This window comes from Sarcophilus harrisii, chromosome 1 (assembly GCF_902635505.1).
Source record: "Sarcophilus harrisii chromosome 1, mSarHar1.11, whole genome shotgun sequence".
NCBI lineage: Eukaryota > Metazoa > Chordata > Mammalia > Dasyuromorphia > Dasyuridae > Sarcophilus > Sarcophilus harrisii.
The window spans coordinates 312,738,780-312,764,900 of record NC_045426.1 but is presented as its reverse complement, the minus strand read 5'-3'; the positions used below and the strand labels follow the sequence as shown (position 1 = coordinate 312,764,900).

General features: G+C 35.5%; 1 protein-coding gene across 5 annotated transcripts in view; it reads left to right on the top strand.

Moving 5' to 3' along the window:
• The window catches only part of MGRN1 (mahogunin ring finger 1), a 104,163-nt gene that overhangs the window by 26,104 nt on the left and 51,938 nt on the right, over positions 1-26,121 (top strand). For 4 of the 5 annotated variants that reach the window (XM_012542996.3, XM_012542995.3, XM_003761731.4 and 1 more), the window contains exons 2-5: positions 7,295-7,413; positions 10,697-10,785; positions 12,366-12,512; positions 23,337-23,454. In XM_012542996.3, coding sequence (XP_012398450.1) covers positions 7,295-7,413; positions 10,697-10,785; positions 12,366-12,512; positions 23,337-23,454 — 473 coding nt within the window. Of the gene's footprint in view, positions 1-2,651; positions 2,741-7,294; positions 7,414-10,696; positions 10,786-12,365; positions 12,513-23,336; positions 23,455-26,121 lie in introns of those variants that run through there. The other variant, XM_031945241.1, reaches the window with a different exon arrangement.

The window sequence follows — 26,121 nt, the reverse complement described above, 5'->3', positions numbered from 1 at the left end:
GATAGGTGAAATTTCAGGGTAGCTTTACATAAGTAAGGTGTTACTAAGTTACAAAAGCCAGTTTTCAAAAATTTTAAAACAGATTTTCTGATTCTACTTATCACTTAAAACTGCTGTTTTCAAATTCCCTGGGTCTAGTTATTAGCATTTAGAAATAAGAGACTTGGGAGGAGGAAGATTTACATAACACTACTGAATTGAAATTTTAGTATTCTATTTTATTCCCGAAGTGAATAGATGTTTAATGGCCGTTTCCACTTTGTGTCAATTAATTTGTCAGCAAACATTAACTTAAAATCTACAAGCTTGCTAGGATTGTGTTGGGTGCTTGGGGGTAGAATGAAATCAATGTAATCTGCTCTCAAGAAGTTTATATTCTTGTCAAAGAGTGTGGGAGAAAAATGGGAACCACAGTGATTTTATAGTATCTTTTTTTCTTAATAGTATTTTATTTTTATTTTTTAAAATACATATAAAAAGTTTTCAACATTCAATTTTGTACCACTTTGTGTTGCAGATTTTCCACCTTTTCTTTTTTATCTCCCCTCATATTACAACAAGTAGTATGATATAGGTTAAATATGTACAGTTCTCTTAAGCATATCTCCATGTTTGTCATATAGTACAAGAAAAATAAGACGGGGGCGGGGGGGAGGGGAGGGGGGGAAGGGAACCATGAGGAAGAAAAAGCATGCAAACAACAACAAAAAAAAAAGGGTAGAGTTGTAGTTGCGAACTGGGAGACTTAGAAGGGTGATAGTGACCTGAACAGAAGAGAAGTTAGGAAAAGTTTTGGGAGAAAAATAATAGTTTTGAGGTATTTATAAAACATCCAATTTGAAATGTTACATATGCATTCAGTGATGGGGGAACTAATATTAAGAAGAGAGGCTGAGTCTGAATATAAAGGTGAAACTCATTTGCATGGAGATGATCATTAAACCCAAAAGAGCTGAGATAAGAAAGTGTAGAGAGAGAAGAGATCCAGAATATATACACATACACACACACTTAGAGGACATAATATGGATGGCAGTTGAGACTGAGAAAGAGCATTAAGATAGGTAGCAGAAGAACCTAGAGAGTAGTATCATTAAAACCAGAGAAAAGTGGGTTATCCAAGAAGAGATGGGCCAATAGTACCAAATGCTATAAAGAAGACAAGAAATATGAGGACTGAAAAACCATCAGAATTGGCAGTTAGATCATTTGGTAATTAGGAAAGTGTAACTTCAATTGAGTGATAAAGTCAGAAGCCTGAATGATGAATGAGAGGAAAGGAAGTGGGAACATCCAGCACAGAACAGCTCTTTTTGGAACTTTGACTGAGAAAGTGAAGAGGAAGACTAGGTGATAGTTTGAGGGGATGGTGAGGTCTAATGAAGGTTTTTGGTTTTTTTTTTTTAAGATAAGGAAGACGTGGAAATACTTGTAGGCAGCAAAGAAGGAAAAAACCAGTAGATAAGGAGAGACTTAAGATTAGATAATGATAATTTAGGGGGCAGTCTACTGGAGATGAGAGCAAACATACACAGAAAGGAATAAGGTAAGGCTATCTTATTGTTAGAGAATGGAACAAAGGAAGGGAGTGCTGCCAAGGGATTTTCATATAACCAGATGGACCCTTATTTTTCAATAATGTATAAGGTGAAGTTCTCATCTAAGAGAGTGGGAGGAATGCAGTTTATGAAATCAGAAAAAGTTTAGGAATAGTCCCTGTGGAGAATGAAAATAGAATTAAGGAGGACTAAAAAGATTCTTAGAGAATGAACAAATTGAAGCTAGAAATCAAAACATAGATTTTTACGGTCCTGATTAGGTGCAGGAAAAGTAGATGACTAAAGAAATTTAGAGTTGGAGTTTGGCAAGTAATAAGACAAGTGTAAAGAGCAGAACTCTGAAGAAGTATACTTGAAAGATGTTAACTCAGTGGAATTGATAAGACAATGGTTATCTAGTTTAGCATGATGATTAATAGTTCTCTAGTTCAGTATGATTGATTTAATCTTACAACAAGGTATTAACTCAGTGGAATTAATATAATGATTCTCTAGTTTATATGTACTTAGTATAGTTAACACCTATTCTACAAGATTGACACCTACGATGATGTACTTATAATAGAGTATATAAGAGCCAACAAGGACTGGGAGAGAGACATTCCATCTCCCACCATATGATGGCTGACCTGTCCTTCATTTCTCCACTGAGACCAAGGCCCATCTAAAGGCTAGTCCTCCAGAAAGCTAGCTGGGCCCTAGTCAAAGGAGACAGATTGTGAAGGAGATAATAAAGATTTTGAACTTTATTCCTGACTATTCTTATGGTAATTATTCTGCTGAAACCAAGACTAGTCCCAAGACCTCCAGAAAGCTAACCAGGGCATTATAGGCAAGGGGTAAAAGAATTGAAAGTGTGAAAAGAATATGGTGTCCTAGAGAGAAACAGCCATCACGAACCCCTAGACATTCAGGCCTGAAAAATCTGGCTTGAGATAATTTAGAGGGGGATAATAGTACCTTTCTCATACGGTTGATTGTGAGGATAAAATGAGATAGTATATGTAAAGTGGTTTGCAAACCATAAAGTGCTGTATAAATGTAAATTATTATTTTTATTGAGTATGTCTGATTTCCAGGTACTGCCCACCCATTTCTCTATAAAAAGGTTGCCGAGACATTTTTCGTGAGCTAAATCAAGCCACAACGTCTGAATCAGCAAAGGCAGAAAGCCAAAAAAGGTGATAGTAACAGTCTATAGACAGTCTGATCTTTAGCCAATTTAAATTGTACTTTGGTTCCAAGCTTCCCTTGTAAATTTGTTGTGACTTATAGATCTGTAAGTTAGGCAGACTGTGTACTTTAAGTGGCTATGCTAAATGTACTAATACAAAATATATTAAAAAGTACTGAACAGACATTTTTAGAGGAAAAATTAAAAAAAAATCAGCATCTAAGAATTTCAGGAAATGATTGATGATGTTTTGAGAGTAGGAACCAAGAATCATTTCTGCCCTCTACATATGTGGGTAATTAATGACTTTGATCAGAAGTTTCCTGGCTTAATGAAAAAAAGACTAAAATTGAATATTCATATTTTCATTACAATTTCTCTTAGGTAACTTAATTTCCACAATTGTGTAATTGGCTTTTCCTCTCTGAATTGCTTTTTGTTGAAATTTAATATTTTATTTTTCCCCAATTATATGTAAAAACAATTTCTAACAATTATTTAAAACATTTTTTCCCAAATTCTCTTCTTCTCCCTTAAAGTAAACAATTCAATATAGATTTTATGTGCAATCATATGAAATATATAGTCATTTTGTGAAAGAAACAGACAAAAAATCCGGGAAAAATTTTTTTAAAAGCATGCTTTGGTCTGCATTCAGACTCCTTCAGTTCTTTCGCTCTGGATGAACAACATTTTTCATCATAAGTCTTTCAGAATTGTCTTAAAACATTGTTATGCCTGAGAAGGGCCAAGGCATTCACAGTTGATTATAATACAGTATTGCTGTTACTATATACAGTGTTCTCCTTGTTGTGGTCATTCCACTTTGCATCAGTTCATGTAACTCTTTACAGGTTTTTCTGAGAGCATCCTGCTCATCATTTCATATAGCATAATAGTATTCTATTATAATCATATCAAACAAGTTATCTCAGCCATTCTCCAATTTATGGCCATCTCCCGAATTTCCAATTCTTTGCCACAATTAAAAGAGCTGCCATAAATATTTTTGTGTATATAGGTCATTTTCCTTTTTGTTTTTTCTCTTTTGGATACAGCTTTCATAGTGGTATTACTAGGTCAAAGGGTATACATGCTTTTATGATACTTTTGGCATAGTTTCACATCCCTTCTAATGTTTATCATTTTCCTTTTCTGTCATATTAGCCAATTTGATAGGTAGGGGTGGTAGTTCAGCATTGTTTTAATTTTCATTTCTTTAATCAATAATGATTTAGAGCATTTTTTATATGACCTTGAAGAGTTTTGATTATTGAATGATTTAGAGCATTTTTTTCATATGACCTTGAAGAGTTTTGATTATTTTGTCTGACAACTATCTATTCATATCTTTTGACCATTTATCAATTGAGGAATGGGTCTCATTTTTATAAATATGACTCAGGTCTCTGTATATTTGAGAAATGATATCTTTATAACAGAAACTTGTATTTTTTTTAAAAATTTTTTATTATAGCTTTTTATTTACAAGATATATGCATGGGTAATTTTTCAGCACTGACCCTTACAAAACCTTCTATTCCAACTTTTCCTCTCCTTCCCCCCACCCCCTTCCCTAGATGGCAGGTAAACCAATACATCTTAAATATGTTAAAGTATATATATAACAGAAACTTGTAAAAAAAAATTCAGTTATGATTACTATGTACTTCCATCCATCCTATTTTCTGTTTGTCCTATTCTCTCTCCTTTCACCTATTTATTCTTTTTTTTTTAATTAAAGCTTTTTATTTTTCAAAACATATGCATTGAAATTTCTTTAAGATTAGCCCTTGCAAAACCTTGTGTTCCAGTTTTCCCTCCCTTCCCCTACACCCTCCCCTAGATGGCAAATAGTCCAGTATATGTTAAACATGGTAGAAATATATATTAAATCCAATATATACATATATATTTATATAATTATTGTGTTCACAAGAAAAACCAAATCAAACCAGTTTAAAAAAAAAGCAGAATAAAATGCAAGCAAGCAACAACAAAAAGAGTGAAAATGCTATGTTGTGAATATACAACAGTGTGGGAACCATTCAGTTCCCATAGTCCTTTCTTTGAGTGTAGATGGTCTCTACATCACTGAACAGTTGGAACTTGTTTGAAACATTTCATTATTGAAGAGAGCCACGTCCATCAGAATTGATCATCATATAATCTTGTTGTTGCTATGTATAATGATCTCCTGGTTCTGCTCATTTCACTCAGCATCAGTTTTTGTAAGTCTCTCCAGGTCTCTCTGAAATCATCCTTCTGGTCGTTCCTTACAGAACAATAATATTCCATAACATTCATATACCATAATTTATTCAGCTATTTTCCAACTGATGAGCATCCACTCAGTTTCCAGTTTCTTGCCACTACAAAAAGGGTTACTACAAACATTTTTGCACATGTGGGTCCCTTTCCCTCCTTTAAGATCTCTTTGGGACAAGCCCAGTAGAAACACTGCTGGGTCAAAGGTATGCACAGTTTGATAACTTTTTGAGCATCACCCTATTTATTCGAAAAGTGTTCTGCTTCTGACTTTCCTCTCATCTTATCCCTTCTCTTCCCCAAACTGAATATGCCATATGCTTCACCTCCATTTTCCCCTCCACTATAAAAGTCCTTTCTCTCCTTTATGTCAGATAATTTATCCCATTCTACCCTTCCCTTTTTGCTTCTTTCTCCCAGTGCATTCTTATTTCTCTCCCTTAAATTTTTTTTTTTTATATATAATTATCTTGTCACATGCATTTCACACCTGTGCCCTGTCTGTGTGCACTTCTAACTACTCTAATAATGAGAAAGTTTTTAGGTATAATCAGTTATTTGGAGGGGTGTAGAGGAGAACTCAGATAATTCCCTTGCCATTTCTCCACCATCTTCTCTGGGTTTTATTTTTAAAATGCTTTCCCTCTTATAATTACAAGTCAGAACAGTGTCATGGACATAATAATATGAATTTTTGTTTTTCAACTTAGTTAATTGTTTCAGCATTTCAATCTTTTAACATATATTGAGAACCTACTTTGTGTGAAGTGCTGTATATCTTGTTTTCTCAATTATATTGATAATTTTGAAAATTCCAGGAAAGTGGACCTCTTGCCTTACCTTCTTTTGGTAGCTAGCAGAGGTCTTATACACATAGTAGGCATTCAGTAAAGATTTTCTAAATGAATGAATGAATGATTGATTGATGGGATTATTCAGGGAAGGCCAATGAGCAGTTGGTGATGGGGGCTGGAAGGAAGCTCAGGAAGCAAACCTAGAGTTGCATATGTAGATCTGGAAGTTAATTGCATAAAAATGATAATTGAACCCATGAGTGCTGATGAGGTCATCAGGAGATGGGAAAATCTCCTGATTTAGGGCCCTAGGGAGAACTTTAGGTTATACTTATAAGTAGTGGGTGTGATGTGAAGATATCCAACAAAAGAGACTAAGAATGAATGATCTAACAAGAAGAAAGCCAGAAGAGAGCAATGTCATTAAAACCAGAGAATGAGAATATAGTCGTCAGTGTCAGATGTGTAGTCCAGTGATACAAAAAGATCAAGATTGAGAACAAACATTAGATAGATCAATTAAAATCATTGTTAACTTTGGAGAGAGCATCTTAGTTGAGTTTAATATGGAGCCAGATTATAGAAGGTTTAGAGGAGAGTGAGTGGAAAGAAAATGGAGTTACCAAGTATAAAAAACTTTTTCAGTGACAAAAAGAGGAAAAATATAGGACTGTATAGTTAATAGGCATAGTAGTATATTATATTTTATTTATTTAAACATTTTTAGGATGTTTGAAGGGAATGTTAGTAGATAGGGAAAAGTTGGAAATTGAAAAAAGGGGAAGGATGATTAAGCAATCTGATGGAGAAGATGAGATGGATCAAGGGAACAAACACATAGAGTGACTTTAAAAAGGAAAAGGTCTGTGTTTTGAAATTAAGCTATAAATCATATTAACTTTGACAGTCTTGTCCAAGGAGTCCCTTGGATGTTTGAATAATCTTTCATTTCCAGGTATTGGCTTATGTGTATCCCAAAAAAGTCAAAAAGGTAGAGGTGAGACAATAATGAGCCAAGCTGTACCTTCCACCAAATTGTATCAAAACTTGGCTGTACTAGCCTACGTGTAGTTCCAGAAATTGGCCTTGAAGTATAATTGATATTTTAGGGAAAAAAGAAATTTATATAACTTGTTTAAAAGGGATAGAAATTTATACATAGTAGATTTGTAGTTTCATGTGCAATCATCCTCTTTAAAAAATTATGTTATGGAAAAGCTTGTTTTATTCCATTAATTAAAAAGAAAATAATTTTTTAAAAAAGAAATGATTAACAAAGGTACCCTATTCAATTCTTTCTTTACTGGTCATGAAAGAAGGATAAAAAGGAGGAGGTTGTCAGAAGGGTCTAAAGAAGCAGCCGATCTAGAGAAGTTGTTCATTGTCTATGTTCTCCCAAAGTTTTTTGGGCTTTGGATTGGGCTCATTTTATCTCTGACACATTCCTGTCATACTCTGATGACCTGCATGATCTGAAGTTGTGTTTTTGTCTTTTTTAGGAAACTACTTTGCCACCCACTTTTTCATGGGAGGTGAGAAATTCGACACCCCTCACCCTGAGGGTTACCTCTTTGGAGAGAACATGGATCTGAACTTCCTGGGCAACAGACCAGTGCAGGTAAGTCCTTGACCTTGGGACGACATTACTGAATTCAGAGGGCTAGTTTGTCTTTTAAGATTTCATATATTGGTACACATAGAATTCTATTGTAATGAGAATTGTTGGAGATAAGGCTTGGCTTCTTGGCATGAAAGTAAGTTGTTATGACTGTCTTTTGCTGTGGCTTAGTAAGTTCCCTGAGTTTCCAGAAGCCTCATAATTAACCAGTGAAATTGAGGTAAATTGATATCTGCCTCCTTTCATGGATTCAATTATGACATCCTCCCATTTAATAAACTAATAATTTAATAAATAATAATAATGATTTAATAAGCTTCAGTATCACATCTAGGATGAAACATTAAATCTCCGGCATTCAAAACCCTTTATAACCTTTCTTCCTCTCACTTTTCCAGGCTTCTTTATACTCTCTCATGTATTCTTCAATCCAATGACACTACCTTCCTTGCTGATACTTCATCTCTAAAGCTCTAAGAATTTTCACTGTCTCTCCTGCATGCTTTGAATGCTCTCCTTCCTCATCTCTGCCTCCTGGTGTCCTTCAAATCTCAGAAAAAATCCTGCTGTATACAGGAAGGTTTTTCACATCCCTCTCAATTCTAGTGTCTAAGTCAGTTATTTCCTATTTGTTCTGTATATAGCTTGTTTGTACATAAATTGTTTGCTTGTTATCTTCCCAATTGGATGGTGAGTTCTTCAAGATTAGGGGCTATCTTTTGTCTTTCTTTGTATCTCCTGTGCCTGACACATGGTAGATGTTTAACAAATAGTTATTGACTCACTGACCACATTGAACTATTATATCAGAAGGAATGGGATAGGGGTAAAAGGGTGAAGGGTTAGCTGCAAAAATGATAGTCTTCCCTCAAGCTCCAATTAGTGCTTATTACATTATTTCAACTCAAGAACTGGGGTGGTTTTTTTCTTTGTTAGTTGATGTTTTTGTTTTGAGAGAAAAGTTGAGCAGCCCTTGATAATGGGAGTTTAATTTGAATCAGGCCTCTTGGATTTCATACTAGCTCCACTACTGACTGCCCATTATTCCCAATATAAAAATCTTTGTGATATGTTTCACCTTCTTATTCTTTAATTTTGTTTTCCCTTTTTATATCATTCATGATTTAACTGTCCTCTTCTGCTTCCAATTGAAATAGAAGGAATTGCTCACTTTTGTCAGTAAATAGTTTTCAAGTCTGTCATTTCTACCTTTGTAAGATCTCTCCTGTATATCCCCTTCTCTTCTCTGATACTGCAACCATTCTGGTGAAGAGACTAATCATATCATCCTTTGCCTGAATCATTTAAAATAGCCTTTCTGCCTCAAGTTTCTTCTCCACTTTAATTCACTTTTCATTCAGCTGTTAAAGTGATTTTCCTAAAATGCAAGTCTGATAATATTCTCTCTCTTTCTGTCCCTCCATCTTCCCCTTACCTCTCCCCACCAATTCAGTAAACTCCAATGGATCCCTCTTAGCCTCCAGAATCAAATAGAAAATCCTCTTTTTGATTTTTAAAGCCTTATTCACAATAAGGCCTTTTCTTACCTTTTCAGTCTTAGACCTTCCCTCCTTGTTCTCGGCAGTCCGATGACATTGGCATCCTTTCTGTTCCTAGAACATAGCATTTTCATTCCATGACTCAAGGTATTGTCACTGCCTATCCCTCAAGCCTGTGTCACTCTCTTCTCATTTCTACTTCCTAACTTCTCTAGCTTCAATTAGATCTCAACTAAAGTTCCACTGTTTGCAAGAATCAAATTCTCCTGAATCTTAGAGTCTTCCCTCTGAGTACTTGCATGTTGTCACCCCTGTTAAAATGTGAATTCCATGAGATCAGGGACTAATTTTTGCCTTTTTTATATACCCAGTATTTAGCACGAAGTAGGTGTTTTAATAAATGTTAGTTAACTGATTGACTAATTTTTGTGATTGAAAGAGAATTTGAATAAAGGAGAGCTTTCACTGAAATCACTCCCATTTTCAAAGCTTTCTTTTCTGACTTCAAGGCTTGTTAAGAGTAACATACTTTATTCTGCTGGAATAACTTTTGCTTGTTATCTAAATTTCTTTGAAATTTAGAATACTGCTATAATCCTTGGCCTAAATTATTCTTTATGGTGTTTGAACATTTTGGAAGGGAGGTCTATTGTTTCTTCAGAAGGGTGAAAATAAATTTTTGAAAATGAAGAACAAAATAATAAAAATAATGAAAAAGTCACATATTTCCAGGACTTCAGTAACTGTATAATTTTAAATCGGGTAAAATGCCAAGGGAGTCCATCTTTAAGAATTGAGTATGGAAATGGGATTTGATCATTTTTAATTCTAAGTCTTACTTAACTACTTTGTCTTTTTTCTTCCATTTGTAAGATAATCCTTCACTCTTTGGATTCTTGGTAGAATATGGTATTGATGGCCAGATGGAAAGTACAAAATACTAAATTGTTGTATTATGTGTTATACACTGAATGAAGTTCCTTCCCAGGAATCATATTGATGAGATTTAGGGTTCCTGGTGGTCAGGGAGTTAAATGAAGAGGTATGGCTCCCCTAAATCTCCCTAGGATTCGGCAGGGTAGGGAGTTGTGGGAGGCACAGAGGTCCTTCATAAAAGGATTTGCAAACCTGAAAAGCTAGACTGGTAAAAGAAGTTTGTTATTGGCATTGGAAAGTTAGCCCTTGCTCTTAATGAATAGAAAGACTGAATTCCTTGGTGGAAAGGTAAAGTTTCTAGTGGAGGAGTCCTGGCAGAGTAATAGAGAATTTCTAGCAGAGAAATCCCAAGAGAGGTATAAAGTCTTGTTAAGGAAATAGGTAAGAAAGAACCTTAAGTTGGCTCATTTTATTACAGAAACCTAGGCTAGCAGCTCTTGATGGGGGCTGGGTGTGATTTGAGCTGGAATCAGAGAAAATCTTGGAAATTGAGTGAGTCTCTGGGCTAATCTTCAATTCAATAGGGTTGGAATTCTCTAGCTCTGGACTCAACTAGCCCCACCTAGATAACAGAATGACTTTAGTTTGATTCCCTGGAGCCAGTCTTTCAGGGGAGAACTTCTCTGAGGGAGTTCCCAAATTTTCTCCCCAAAGTCCAAGAGAGAGAGAGAGAGAGTTTCAGGAATGCCCTCATCATTATGATTAAGCTGATTATATCTAGATGTGACTTTGGCTAGATGCAGTGAGACTTGTATACTTGTATTTGAGGATAGTCTAGCACAACATTTACCCACTATTCAGTATCTTTAGATACTTATTTCAGATTGGTTTTGATTTTTGCCTTCTAGTTTCCCTATGTGACTCCTGCTCCCCATGAACCTGTGAAGACCCTAAGAAGCTTGGTGAATATTCGCAAAGACTCCTTACGACTTGTGAGGTAATTCTTTTGAACATTGTCTTCTTTGAATACCAGACAGTGGTGAGAAGAGACAGTTGGACCCAGTGTTTATGAAGAATGAGCTATGTGAATGTGTGGTCAAATTCTCTACTAAATGGAAGGAGGCTTGCTATTCTAAATGATTCAGAAGAAAGGAAGGACAGAGTCTAAAGGGATTTTAAGCAATTTCCTTGATGATTCCATTATGATTTTTTTTTTTTTTTGTCCTTTCTTTCATATGAGCTGAACAGAAGGCTTTGAAAACTAGATGCAATTTCCACTGATTATTTGAGGGAGCAGTGTTTTTTATTCATTAATGTGAAACTCTGAAATTAGTTGTTTTGAAGACTTATAGTATCTAGAAGCTTCTCTCTGCTGAGAAGGAGGCACTTTTATTTCTTGAGAGAAAGGAAGGTGGGACAGGAGAGTCTTGATTTAATAGGAAAAAAGGAATTAGGAGTCCATTGAAAAGAGAGTGGTGTATCAAAATGTCAAACCCAGTCAGAGCTCAAAGATCTGATTATTTTTTGAAGAGGGGAAAAAAATTCTTCTTTTTATTCTGGGGTAAATAATAGCACTTCTGGGCAATGAAGTCATCCCATAACTTTTACCTCAGGATATGTTTGGAGCCGTATGTGGTTGAACCAAAATAATCACAAGAATCCTTTATCTACTTGAGACTTCAGATAAGACTATAACTGTTTTATAACCTACGTTAAAATCCACCAAGAAAGCCCTAAGACCTGCTTGCCCAAGGGTTATCTGAACTCTTGTAAACTATCCAGGCTTGGAGAAGAATTTCTTTGATAGCTCTGGACCTCTATAGGTTCTTCTTAGAGAACTAAATTCATCTAAATTTACACTCTTGGAAGAGTCTTCACAAAGATATAGCCATTTTATGGGCACAAAATAGAGTCTACCCTTGACTACTTAGTAAGGAGAAGGTCAATAATCAGTAAGCATTTAACAAAGGCTTACTGATTGACTTACTCTTCATCATTTAAACTAATGACCCTCTTTTTTACTGTATGCTAGTTTTGGAGACACAATTAAAGCAAAAAATAATTCTATTCCACTAAGGAATTCAGTTTAATGGATGATGAATGCCAAACTGGAGATTTTTTAGATAGGTGTGTTTTGTTTAAGTAGATGACAATAATCTAGTTCCAGTGTATCACTAATTCAGACATAGATATCTATTAAAAGATAATGTGACTTCAACAGTGACATACATTCAAGCTTACATTTAGGCCAGCCTTTGAGAGAAGACCTATTTAGAAAGAGACTTTTGGCCCAGAGATCATGCAGGATGATGTATTTCCTTTTCATATGAGCATGTTTCAGGCATTGGGGGAAGGGAAGCAAGTGAATGAAAAGTGGACTATAAATCTATTTGGAGGAAATAAGCAGTTTGTTTTTGAATCGGATGGTAACTACAGGGTGAAGTTTTGGTTTCCTTTCTTTTTCCTGGCATCCTGATAATTTGATAATTCTAAATTTGGCAAGTTTTCTTGTTTGGGATAGAATCTGTTTGTTGAAGGATTTAACTTTGCTATTCCTTTTGTCTCTTCTTTGTCTAGGTACAAAGATGATGCTGACAGTCCAACAGAAGAGAATGAGAAGCCAAGAGTCATGTATAGCTTGGAGTTCACTTTTGATGCTGATGCACGAGTGGCTATCACAATATATTGCCAGGCAGTGGAGGAGTTCATGAATGGGATGGCAGTGTGAGTCTCTGCTGGACTTGTGTGTGTGTTCAGGGACTAAAAGCTCTCTTGTTCTCATTGTTCTATTAGTCCTCCTGGGCCTAAATACTAGAATAGAAGACTGAGGTGATGTCTTAACACAGCTGTCAAATTTCAGGGTTAGACATGATTAAAGATATATTCCTTTCCCATAAGGGGAACCAACTTGAGAAATGAAATTTAAATCAGAAAAATATTTGATAAATAGATTCAAGGCAGAGGAAGATTTATATAATTTCTTAGATTAAGTTTGCAAGCTATCTGATAGTCACTCTAATTAGTCACTCTTCCTTGCTTGCCACATTAAATTAGAATTCATATCATTATCTTTTAAATCTAGAACTGGAACCAATTGTAGTGTATTTTCTCTTGAACTATATGGGAAACAAGAACAAATTCATATTTTCTATAATCCTTTTTTGAGATTTCTTGTGACTGACTCAGACAGTTAAAATTTTCAAATTTCTAATTTAAATCTAGCCAATCAATGAGGAAGAATTTATTTATTTATTTAAAGAGTGTTATTTTTCCAAATACATGCAAAGATAGTTTTTAATATTCACCTTTGCAAAACATTATGTTCCAAATTTTTCTTTCTCTCTTCCCTCCATCCCTCTCCAAGACAGCAAGCAATCTCATATAGGTTAAACATATGTAGTTCTTCTCAACATATTTCCATATTCATGATGCTGTGCAGGAAAAATCAGATCAAAAGGGGAAGGGGGGCAATGAGAAAAAAAAGCACAAGCAAACAAATAACAACAACAACAAAAGAAATGAAAATGCTATGCTTTGATCCATATTCAGATCCATAGTTCTCTCTCTGTATTCGAATGGCATTTTTCATCGCAAGGAATTGCCTTGAAGTACTGCATTATTGAAAAGAGCCATTTCCATCACAGATGATCATCACATAATCTTGTTACTGTGTACAATGTTCTCTTGGTAATACTTACTTCACTTAGCATCAGTGCATGTCAATCTTTCCAGGCTTTTCTGAAATCAGCCTGCTCATCATTTCTTATAGAACAATAATATTCCATTATATTCATATTCCATATTCAGCCATTCTCCAAATGATGGGTATCCACTCAATTTCCAGTTCCTTGCCACTACAAAAAGTGCTGCTATAAACATTTTTACACATGTGGATTCTTTTCCCTCTTTTATGATCTCTTTGGGATACAGACCCAGTAGAGACACAGTTTTATAGCCTTTTGGGCATATGAACAAGAATTTATTAAAAACTTGTTTTCTGTAAAGCACTGTGCTAAGCATTAAGACCACAAAGAGAAACCAGAAAAAGCCTCAAATGGAAAACACTGTCTGTGTCCAGAGAGAGAACTATGGAGTCTGAATATGGATTGAAGCATATAGTATGTTCGCTTTTTATTTGTTGTTTTCTTTGCTTTCTCATTTTTTTCCCTTTTAGTCTGATGTTTTTTTGTTTTTTTTTTTTACATGACAAATAATGGAAATATGTTTAAAAGAATTGCACATATTTAAACTATATCAGATTACTTGCTATCTTGGGGAGGGGAAAAGCAGGAGAAGAAATTGGAACACAAAATCTTATAAAAACAAATGTTGAAAACTATCTTTAAATGTTTTTGGAAAATAAAATACTATTGAAAATTAAAAAAAAAAAAAAGGCCCCAAACCTTCAAGGAACACACATTCTAATGGTGATATAACATGTTTATGGCTAGATATATACATACTGAATACATGGAGTGGAAAAGACCTCCAGTGAAGGTAGAATTAAAGTTGAGTCTTTTTTTTTTTTTTTTAAATAACTTTTTATTTGACAGAACCCATGCCAGGGTAATTTTTTACAACATTATCCCTTGCACTCACTTCTGTTCCGATTTTTTCCCTCCCTCCCTCCCTCCACCCCTTCCCCCAGGTGGCAAACAGTCCTATACATGTTAAATATGTCACAGCATATCCTAGATACAATATATGTGTGCAGAACCGAACAGTTCTCTTGTTGAACAAGGAGAATTGGATTCAGAAGGTAGAAATAACCCAGGAAGAAAAACAAAAATGCAAACAGTTTACATTCATTTCCCAGTGTTCCTTCTTTGGGTGTAGCTGCTTCTGTCCATCATTGATCAATTGAAACAGATCTTCTCTTTGTCAAAGAAATCCACTTCCATCAGAATACATCCTCATATAGTATCGTTGTTGAAGTATATAATGATCTCCTGGTTCTGCTCATTTCACTTAGCATCAGTTCATGTAAGACTCTCCAAGACACTCTGTATTCATCCTGCTAGTCATTTCTTACAGAACAATAATATTCCATAACAATCATATACCACAATTTACCCAACCATTCTCCAATTGATGGGAATCCATTCATTTTCCAGTTTCTAGCCATTGAGTTGAGTCTTTAAGAAAGCTAGAAAAACTAAAAAGATAGAGGTGAAGGAGCAGAATATTCCAGACATGGGACTGTTAGTGTAGAGGTACAGGTAGAAAGATCAGGTAGTGTTATAAGTTATAAGTTGTCTGGTATAACTAGGTCATAGCGTGCCTGGAGGATTGTAAGGTATAAGGAGGATAGAAAGGTAGGAGGGGCCAAATTATGAAGCACTTTGAAAGCCAAATGGATTTATATTTGATCTTGGTGGTAATGAGGAACTAAGTGAACTTTATCGAGCAGGGGAATGTCATGGTCTGATCTGAACTTTTAGCCTTTTGCACTAACCTGTTAATTCTCTTTCCAAGTCTTTCTTCCAAGGTGCTCATTTCTTTTCCAATTCGTTCCTTTCTTTTAGCATTTTCATTTCATTTACAAATTAATTTTTAATTCTTCAATGATTTCTTCCAGGAATTCTAGTTGAACCTTGTTTCCATTCTGTTTCCTTTGGGTTTTTAAGAGTTTTGCTGTCTTTTCTTTTAGCTTTACGTCTTGGGCATCCCAATCACCATGGTAGCTTTTTATGATAGGAACCTTTTACTTATTTTTCCAGTGTTATTCCTAAATTGGGGTCTTTTTTAAACTTATTTTTCTAGTCTTATGCCTAAATTGATACTTTGTGTTAGGGATAGGTTCTGCTTTGCACATTTCTGGAGAGACTATTTGGACTTTGTTTAGGCTGCTTTCTCTGAACATTAAGTGTTTTTTTTCTTCAAGGATTTCAGAGGCATCTCAAGCCAGGGATCTGTTAAGTATCAATATGCCTGACAGGATTTGGTTCAAGTTGAAGTCTCATTGTTGCCTGAATGATTTGAATTTTTCAAGTTGTGTTTTTTTTTTTTTTTTTTTTTTTCTGAAGCAATTGGGATTAAGTGACTTGCCCAGGGTCACACAGTTAGGAAATATTGTGTCTGAGAACAGATTTGAACTCAGGTCCTCCTGACTTCAGAATTGGTGCTCTATCTACTGTGCCACTTAGTTGCCCAATTTTTCAAGCTTTTGACTTAGATTTGAGTCTAGGCAATAAATATAGACCTGCTTTTGTTTGGAATTCTAAAGACTGGTAAAGGTCTTAGCTCTCTATTAGCTAGCTGGAAGGCTCTGAAGATTCAGAGTAAATCCATCTTGGTCAGAGCTCCTTGCCCTCATTATCCAGCTATAGGTCTCAGACTGTGGTGGGGGCTGAAACTAAGGGCTCCTACCCCTTCCAACCCTCTACCCATAAGTCAGAGGTACACAACTCCTGCATGTTTCTCTTTTTGCTTCTTGTCTAGTACACAGTCTGAAACCCATGATCATTTCTTGCTGTAAGTGCAATTCCCTTCCTCAGTCTATATTGGATCTGCAACTCATCTTTGAGATACAATTCTACATTACTGCCATTTGTCTCCTATTCTTGTCCTGCATGGTGTCAGGTGCATTCCTATGAAATCTTGGACTGCCTCATCCTATAAAACAGAACCATAGACCTCAATTTATTCCTTTTGCTGGAAGGCTCCCTGTTCCCAGTGTCCTCAAGCTTCAGTCTTTCTTCTATGCTGTCTGATCTGATTTGGAAAAATGACTCACTATGATTTTTTCTTAGATGTTCTGATCATAGCTCAAACTGGTGGTCTCTTTATTAGAGTAATTGTTTCTTCCTACTCTGCCATCTTTACTGGTCTTCCTTAGACCTGTATTTTAGAAAATAATCACTTTGGCAGTTGAATGAGTATGGATTGGTGTGGGAGAAGAGACTTGTGACAGGGAGGTCGGTCAGAGGTATTGCAGTAGCCCAATTGTGAGATAATTAGGACCTGAACTAGAGTGGTAATTGTGCCAGTAAAGAGGAGACCTATTTGAGAAATGTAGATGTTGAAACAAGATTTGGCAACTGATTGGTTATCAGGGATAAGAACAAGTGAGGAGTCACAGAAGATACTGAAATTTTGAGCTTGAAGGATGGTAGTGCCTTTGACAGTAATAGAGAAACATGGAAGAGAGGAGGGTATGAATTTGTTCTAAACATATTAAGTTTGGAATTTCTACAGGACATGTAGTTAGAGATATCCAAGGTGTAGGAATAGAGAAAGATTAAGGCTGGTTATATAAATCTGAGAATCATCTGCAAAGAGATGGCAATTGAACCCATAGGAGCTCTTAGATTACTAGGTACTATTACGAATAAAATTCCAGGAGACAAGTTTCCAGGTATTAATAATCAGTTTATTAACTAAGTTAGTCAGTAATCAGTAGATTGATGATCAGTGGTTTCTCTACATAACCAAAGATGGAGGTCTTGAATCATCTTAAATGCTTTTGCTCTCTTCCTGGAAGCACATTATTGGACCGTCTCCTGTCAAGTGAACAGCAACCCTAATTGGTGGATACTTAATAAGAAGGTAGACTAAGAGCTCTTCAGCCCTTCCAGTGACATTGTTGTTCGGGGGATGAAGGAGTGTCCACTGAGAATATGACCTGGCCATATTCTCCTAACTCATAACTCAATTGTTATGAGGTTTGAGTCCCCTCTCACAATTTGGGCACTCTAATCAGGTTCTCTCTGGTTTAATTCTCCTTCACAAGCCAAGCTCCAATGAAGAGACAAAGAACACACACATTTCTTTGGGTAGCAGCTCAGTTTGGCCTCAGTTTAAGAGTAAACAAAAGTCAGTGTCCTATTAGGGTGAGTCGCAGCCCAAGCTAGCTAATGAGCAGATGCTTTAGGGGCTAGGAGTGATCATGTTTGTGTTCAGGCTGTTCAGAAACAAATTGGTCTTTTCAGGAGTAGGGTCTTGACAAAAATAGGAGGAAAAAAGATTAATCACAAATTAATAATTGGTTATTACTATAATATTAATTTCCCTTTAGTCTTTTTCCCAGAATAGAATTGGGGGTGGATATCCAAATTTAGTGGGTATGACATGAATGAAAGAAGGACCAACAATGAAAATTGAGATTTGATAGATAGGAAGGAGAACCAAGAAAGAAGAGTGTCATGTAAACCTAAAGGAGTGTTTGCAGGAGAAGATGCCAGATGGTGGAATCAGCATGGAGAAAAGAGCATTAGATTTATCAATTGAGATATTTTCAGTTGAATGATGAGATCTAAAGCCAGATTGCAGAAAGTTAAGATTAAGAGAAAAAAGGAGGTCATGGAGTATAGATGGCTTTCTCAAGTGGGTTGTAGAAAGGATGATAGCTAGTATGGCTAGTTAGGTAAAATGAGGGTTTTCTAAGGATGGGGGAGAAAAGGGCATGTAGTAGATAGGGAGAGATGGAAGATAAGAGAAAGAGCAGAATTGTTAGTCCAAAGTCAGAAAGATTTGGGATCTAAGACAAATGTAGAAGGCTTTGTCTTGGGAAGGGGAAGGGCTGCCTTTATTACAATGGAATAGAGAAAGTAAGTAGCTACATTCAGATAACAATGTATTTAACAATTCATGTGGTTACAGAAACAAAGCTCTAAGACTGTCAGTAGCCAAGGACATTGACCAGTTTTTTACAGTTAATGTACAATTTGGAAGGATTAAAAAAGCAGGATTATAGGGATTGAGACACCCTCTTACTGGTGGAGTAGATCTGAGAGAGAATAGGATAGTTTTGAGATTGATGGAGGGGATTAGGAGACATGGGGGTGAAAGAGAAGGGTGATTTTTGTGATATTTGTTAAGTCAATGACATTTGGCAGAAGGAATACTCTTGTGACTTCTAAAACAGATGACTTCAAAAAAAGCTGAAACTTGGCTTCACAAAATGATAAAGACAAAATGGAGTCACTAATGCTATTTTTAATGTAACGTCTTCATGGAAATAGAAATGGAGGAGACGGTGGCAGAAGGCATCTAGGTGATATAGGATGAAGAGAAAGGGAATGAGAGTGGAGTTCTCAGGAAATGGTTTCATTTTGTAGAGTGAAATATAAGATGAAATCTTCATTTGAGAATGTGAAGATTTATCCTTGTCCATTGTTCCCTGCCCTTGCCAAATCTCCTGTACACTTTGGCTGTCTTTGAATTTTTGTTCCATCTATTGGGAAACAGTTCTTGAAAATTTGACCTTTGTTAAATTGGCCCTTTCCTATTTTTAACATCAGTCTTAAGTCTGGCTTTACTTTACTTTGGCTACTATCTTTCTGCTACAACATCTCCTGAAATTGTAATACATTCTTTTCAGTTATTGGGGAGAAATAATAACTACTTCTCAAAATAAAGTTTTTTGGATGAAGACTATATTTATTCTTTAAGTACTTTCATTCTAATTTTATATCTTTTATTCTTTGTTTCAGTTTTGGGAGTGACTCCCAAACTCTCTTCACCTTACTTGCTCACTTCTTACACTTGTAGAAATATCTACTATCCAAACCAGGCATTTCCTTTTGTCACTTTCTATCTATTGTTCCTAGTTTTGTCCTCTGGAGTGAAGCAGAACAAGTCTAATTACTATTCCATGTGACAGCCCTTCAAATACTTGAAAACAACTATCATGTATCTCCTAAATTTTTTTTTTCACCAGTCTACATATACTTGGTACCTTCAACTGATCTTGATCATGAAGCCCTTAATTATTCTGATTGACTACCTTTAGATACTATTTTCCTAAAATTTGGGACCCAGAACTGAACATTATATAGTAGACATGGTATGGAATTAGGGTAGAATATAGTGGAATTATTCCTCTGTACTATCCCTGTGTTTGAATATCAGATCTCCTTTAATGAAGGCAAAGCTCATATGACCTTTTTGGCTTCCATATCACCATGTCTAATCATATTAAGCTTGTGTTCCACTAAAATCTCCAGTTCTTTTTTAGATGATCTAATATCTAGTCACATTTCCTGTATTTTATGCTAATTTTTGAATCTAATAAAGGATTTTACATTTATCTCCATTATATTTATCATTCTTATATTTCATCTTATGAGATTGAGCACATTGTTGTGTCCATCTGTGTCTTCATGGGTCTACAAATGAGCTGACCCTTTGTTTTCTTTTCAGTTGGTTGGCTTTGTGGATTTTATTTTTTTAAAAAGCCAAAAATTACTAAAATTTGCATATATGCTAATGAAACACTCACCCACTCTTAACAGTACCTCTATCTCAGTTCCCCACAGCCACCAGTTTGACCAAATACCACCCTGCTAACTTCTTTCGCCTCACCTGATTTTTATGGCAGATATTGGTACATCATCCCTGACATGATTTTTATGGCAGGTATTGGTACATCAATTTGGCTCTCCATATAACTATATAGTTAATGTTTTAAGGCTTACTTAGACTTTAAAACACAGACTAGCTAGATGGTGCAATGAATGAAAACACTGGGCTTGAGTTGAAATCTGGCTTCAGACACTTAGGAGCAAGGTGACTCTGGGTAAGTCACCCAATTTTTTTCTTTCAGTTTCCTTATCTGTAAAATGGGGATGAAATAGTATATATCTTCCAAGGTTATTGTGAGGACCAAGTGAGATAATAATTATGAAATCTTTAACACAGTGCCTGGCATATAATAAGCATTTTATAAATGTTAGCTATTAGTATTAGCTAATATAAAATTATTAAATTGCCTCCTTTGGCTCTTGCTTTTGGATATCCCAGCACTTAGTTTGTATCTATGTTCTTTCCTGAGGTTAATTTAAGTATTAAATTAGGTAAATTAGGTTAAGCTCTAGAAAATCTGATCTGAGCAAGAAATATGAATAACAGTTCTGGAACATGCTGATCCTTTTATTGAACTTTTATAATATACCAAATAACAATTGGTTTGGAAAAGAACATCTCAGAAGTTAAAATTGAATAGCCAGGATGGTAAGGAGACTCAGAACCATTTCTTTGTGATGGTTTGTTGAAGAGATTGGGTATATTTAGACCTAGGGAAAGAGAGAAGAGAAAACTTGGGGTATAATGGCTGTCTTCAACTATTTGAAATGTTGTTGTGTGGAAGAAGAATTATACTTGTTCTGCTTTGTTCCACAAAACAGAATTAGAATTTAGGGGTTGAAAGTTTTAGGGAGACATATTTTAGCTGCAATAATCTAATCTGTGCAAAAATGAAAAGAGCTGCCTTGAGAAGTTACAGGTTGTGAGTGCCCCATCTCTGAAGACCTTTAAGGAAAGACTAGATGACCAGGGAGCAGAGCCATGAGTTTATGATATTATCTACTCTGACAAAGTTTCACTGTGCATACAAAACTGATTATATTAAAAATATAGGTATGATTTTTTTCTTATTCAAGTTCACAAAGACCTCTACACACAGACTTTTAGGTGTCACAGATTCTCACAGATCTTCAACAAAGGTAACTGAACTGGCAGGTCAGCCACTTTATAGTCCAGGTGTCATTATTCAGGTTTGGGCTATTGGCTCAGTTACAATCTTGAGTCCTTTCTTAAACTCCCAACTCTCTACTGCCACTAGATTGCCCATGCTCCTCCTAGATCTTTTCTCTTTCTGCACTTCCACATGTGAAATAATTTGAGCTTTAAGCAAGAGTAGTTATTTACAGGGGAAGAACAAATTCATAATTGATACACACTCACTTCCATAATTTAAGGACCTATGATTTCGGATAGATACTTCCACCAATCTATATCATAACCACACTGATTAAGAAGTTGTTAAAGTGTTTATTTGAAAGGATGTAGGTGAAAATTTTTTTACCCTGCTTTGGTGGGCCTCTCTGAATTTAATTTTACTGATTCTCAGCAGAGACGTCACCAGACTGGTGCTTGAAACTTTTCCAGCTTGGCAAGAGCTTGTGTTCCACTTCAAGTACATAGCCTTTAAGTACTCATACCACACTGAGATATTAGAATGGGATGTTACTGGAAGTCTAGTAAACATGTAAGAGAATAGTTAGAAAAATACCGACACTGATCTCCTGTGTAGCTCTTAATTTTCCTAAATCTATGTTTGTTTCCCCTAGCTATTAATGTTAGCCATGTCCATCTTATCAGGACTTCAAAATAATAATAATAACTAACATTTATATAGTAAAAAAAAAAGTACTGCAAGTCAGTGTGTTTTCTCTTCCTCTAGAATCAGCATAGCCACCTGACATAATTCCTTTAGTTCTGGGATACTGCTTGTGTGCTTTGGCTATATTCTGCTTCCTCTTCTTTAGGTGTAGCCAACTGGTGGATTTTTAATTAGTTCTGTAGGTTCAGAAAATTGGACATGATTCCTGCCACCAGCTTTGTCTTTATGCTATGGTTTACATACACACTTATGGGACCACTAACCTTTACCTAAAGTATGTGTGACACAAGGATTAACATAATTTATCAGTATTATCTCCTAAAATTCATAAAGATATCCCTGTACTAGAATAGAGAAACACTGGGAAATATAATTGGAGGAATCATTCTGGTAGCTACTATATACAGTAGAGAAAATGAATGCTCCTGTGTTTGAATGTCTTCTTGAATTCCCCTAAATTGGTTTCAATAATAAGTATTAAACATTTAGCACAGAACCCTTTGAGTAGTAAGTACTTAATGAATATTTACTAAGTTGACTTAAGGAGGGCAGAACAAAGAAAAATAATAAAGGTATAAGATGTTCCATTCTGTTTAAGATATGACCCTGCTTCCTATTTTTGCATAGAACTTGATACTAGGTCTTGTTGGGCTGCAGGGAAGCAAATGCTTGTCCCTCATTGTATATTTTTTGTATTCCGTGCATCCAGACCTTGAGCCTAGATTCCATCTACCAGGATACTTAGTAGTATTCAGGAAGGAAAAGGTTAGAAGAGGGAACATTTCAGATTTCAAAATGGTGAATTCTGCCTTTGAATCATTGACAAATATCACCTTGTTTTTTGTTTTCTTCCTGGTGACACCACTTAGTTCAGGCCATTAATGAAACAAGAAAAAAAAAAAAAGCTTATATAAGAAAGAGGAAGTGATTTCTTTAGTTCAAAAATTACCAGTTCACTTCTTAGGAACACTGAGCTCCAGAAAGGGAGATGTGAAGTAAGAGAAATGTAAGTTATTTTTTAGTGGTAAGAAATGAGCAGCCTGAATAAAGAAATAATAGCACAGTTATTTAATATTTGAATGTTTAAAAAGAGTATAAACTCTATGCATATTTGTGTGAATGATAATTTAAAATATATCATAAAAACTTGGGGAAAGTCTTTTGAAATGATGCTCCAAGTATTTGCTTATATTAGTTCAATAGAAGGAATTTAGAAACTACTGACCTTAATAAAATTTCACAGTGATAGATTATGAATTTGTGTCTGGAAGAAAATGGCTGTAGTTCAGGCTTTCTAATCTGTCATATGTGATTCCTGGAAGGCAAATAATCATCAATGACATACTACAAATTGGATTTAGAAGAGGCATTTGTTGCTGAAAATTTCACCTTTTCTTCCTTTCCCATCTCCACTGCCTTTTCAGATACAGCACAAAGAATCCTTCTTTGCAGTCCGAGACAGTCCATTATAAGAGAGGGGTGAGCCAGCAATTTTCCCTTCCTTCCTTCAAGATTGATTTCTCAGAATGGAAAGATGATGAGGTAATTCTCTTGTCCACTTTTTCTACTCCTTCCCAACAACATTGCTTAAATACCTTTGTGTTCATAAAATACCAAGGTTATTTAATCTGCATCTTAATAACTTGTTGTTGGAAAAAATCATTTAGGACAACTGATATGCTTTATTCACAAAAGGTGGCTGAAGAGTTGTGGAAAGTCATTGGTTGGGTTTTAAAGTGATTAATTAAATGAGAATGAAAGAAAAATGGAAGAAGTATGTTTCAGGAGGTACAAAGGTCCTGGTTTCTGGAATTGGCTAGAATCATGGAAGAAGGAAACAACGATTTCTTTGGTGAGTGCCCTTGTGGCATAAAGCTATGTTGTGGGTTGAGATTGAACTTCACTGTGGTTACCTCTGCTCAGGTCATACCATTCAGTCTTCTGAATAGAAAAACTGTTGTTAGTTTCCCTAGGAATAAACTGAGTCATGCAGTGAAATATCTATTGGTTTGATTTGTATATTAGGAAACCATTTTGTAACTGCTTAACATAAGGATGTACTTGGTGAATAAGTCAGAATACTCATGTTTGGTTATATGGGACACTATTTCTGGGATCATTGTATTTAGTAATTAAATTAATTAACAGAAAGTTGCTTGGTAAGCATGGAGTCAGAGAGAAGGATAATTGATTAGTTTTTAATAGATGTTTGTCCAGCCCATGGTTACTGTTGATTCATCCTTCCCTTCCCTTAATATTCATCTTCTAAATAGTCTATTGTTGTATATTTCCAAACTGGATGCTCCTTACCTTTGCATAGCATACTCAAGTCCTTCTGATTTCTAAGAGTATTAAGTCTTGTCTTATTTCAGGATTCAGGAACAGCTCAGACTGTTGATCTGTAATTTTCAGTGCTTTCAAAGTGGTCTGATTCAGGGTAAATCTGCTCATTATCCTCCTACTCTGAGCTTTGTAAATTCCTGTCCTTGGTTTGGGTCTGAGCAGTATACCTATGGTCTTGTTTCTGATTGGAGTACCAATAGTCTCCATAACCCTGGGGATTAGCTACTATTCTCCATCTGGAAATTTTTGCTGGTTTAGAGTAACAAGACTTTAAATTTCCCTTTATTCTGGATTCCTGTCCTGATTATTCTCCTGAAGATTTCAAATTGGCTGATGATTGGAACTCAGACCCTCATGTCAGAGCACATAGCTGATGTTTGTTTCTGAACCTGCTTTTTGCCTCACTGCTTAGCCAGGGATCTTTGACAGCTCATCATACAACACCACTCCTTAGAACAAGTCCTCTTCTTAGTCTCCTTTGGATATGTGTCCCAGAACTGGTAACAAGCAGTAGAGCTACCAGTGAGCAGCTTACTTACTGTGGGTCTAGGACTTGCTCCCTTGACTTTAACTTTAATTCTCCTTCAGTGCCTGTGCTGGAATGATCTGTTGGTCTGTTGCTAACAAGTCCCTGTTCCCAATGACCACAGGCATCTCTGCCTACTTTTTCTGTCAGCTTGGGTTGGGGAAATGAATCACTGTGAATTTCTTCTTGGCTATCACAGTCAGGACTAAATGGAGTTCATTTTTCAGATCTTTGTGGAGGAGTTGAGGGGAGGGACTTGGGGCCTGGCTGTACTTTCCCAGCTACTCTGCCTTCTTGGCCCGATCTCTTTCATTATATTCCGTGCAATATTGCCAGAACAGTCTTCTTAAACCAAAATGACCTTTTTTTATCATGTTATTTCCTTGCTCAAAAGCTTTAAAATATTGGCTTCCTATTTTTATAGGATAAAAAAGGATAAACTCCATAGTATTCATTTAATTTATTCCATATATATTCAACAAGAATTTATTAAACCCTTATTATATTCTAGTTCCTGTTCTAGGCTTTGGACATACAGCAAAAATCAAACAGTCCCTTGTTTCAAGAAGCTTACATTCTATTGGGGAATCAACATGTACATAGATAAAAATAAAATATAGAGTAAACATAATGCTTAGGTGTGTAGATAAGAGAGTACTAGTGCTAAGGGATTCAGAATAGGTCATAAGGCCTATTGGTAACAAGTGACATTTGAGATGAGTCTAGAAAGAAGCTAAGGATTATGAGAGGTGAAAAGAGAGTATTACAGTTGTGGAAGGTAGCTTGTGCAAAGGTATGCAGGCAAGAGATGGGATATTGTGTACGGAATAGTTGGTGGGATAATTTAGAATATAGAGTACATGAAAGGAACTGTCCATAATCAGCCTGGAAATAATAAATTAAACTTGCATTTCCCAGGAGCTTTAAGGGGTGTTTGCCTTTTATTCCAGTAGCAATATGATCATAATAAAAAAAAAAAAGAATTTTAAAAAGAATAACAATTGGATTAAACATGTCCAACCTATAATAAACTGCTTACCATTTGTCATTTTAGATTGTTTTTTAAATTTTTTTAAATTAAAGCTTTTTATTTTCAAAATATATACGTGGATAATTTTTGACATTCACTCCTATAAAACCCTATCTTCTAATTTTTTCCTTCCCTTCTCTCCCCTCCCGCCCAGTCAACAAGTGATCCAAAATGTTAAACATATGCAGTTCCTCTATACATATTTCCACAAATATCATGTTGCACAAGAAAAATCATATCAAAAAGGGAAAAAAAGGAGAAAGAAAACAAAATGCAATCAAACAACAACAAAAAGAGTGAAAATACAGTT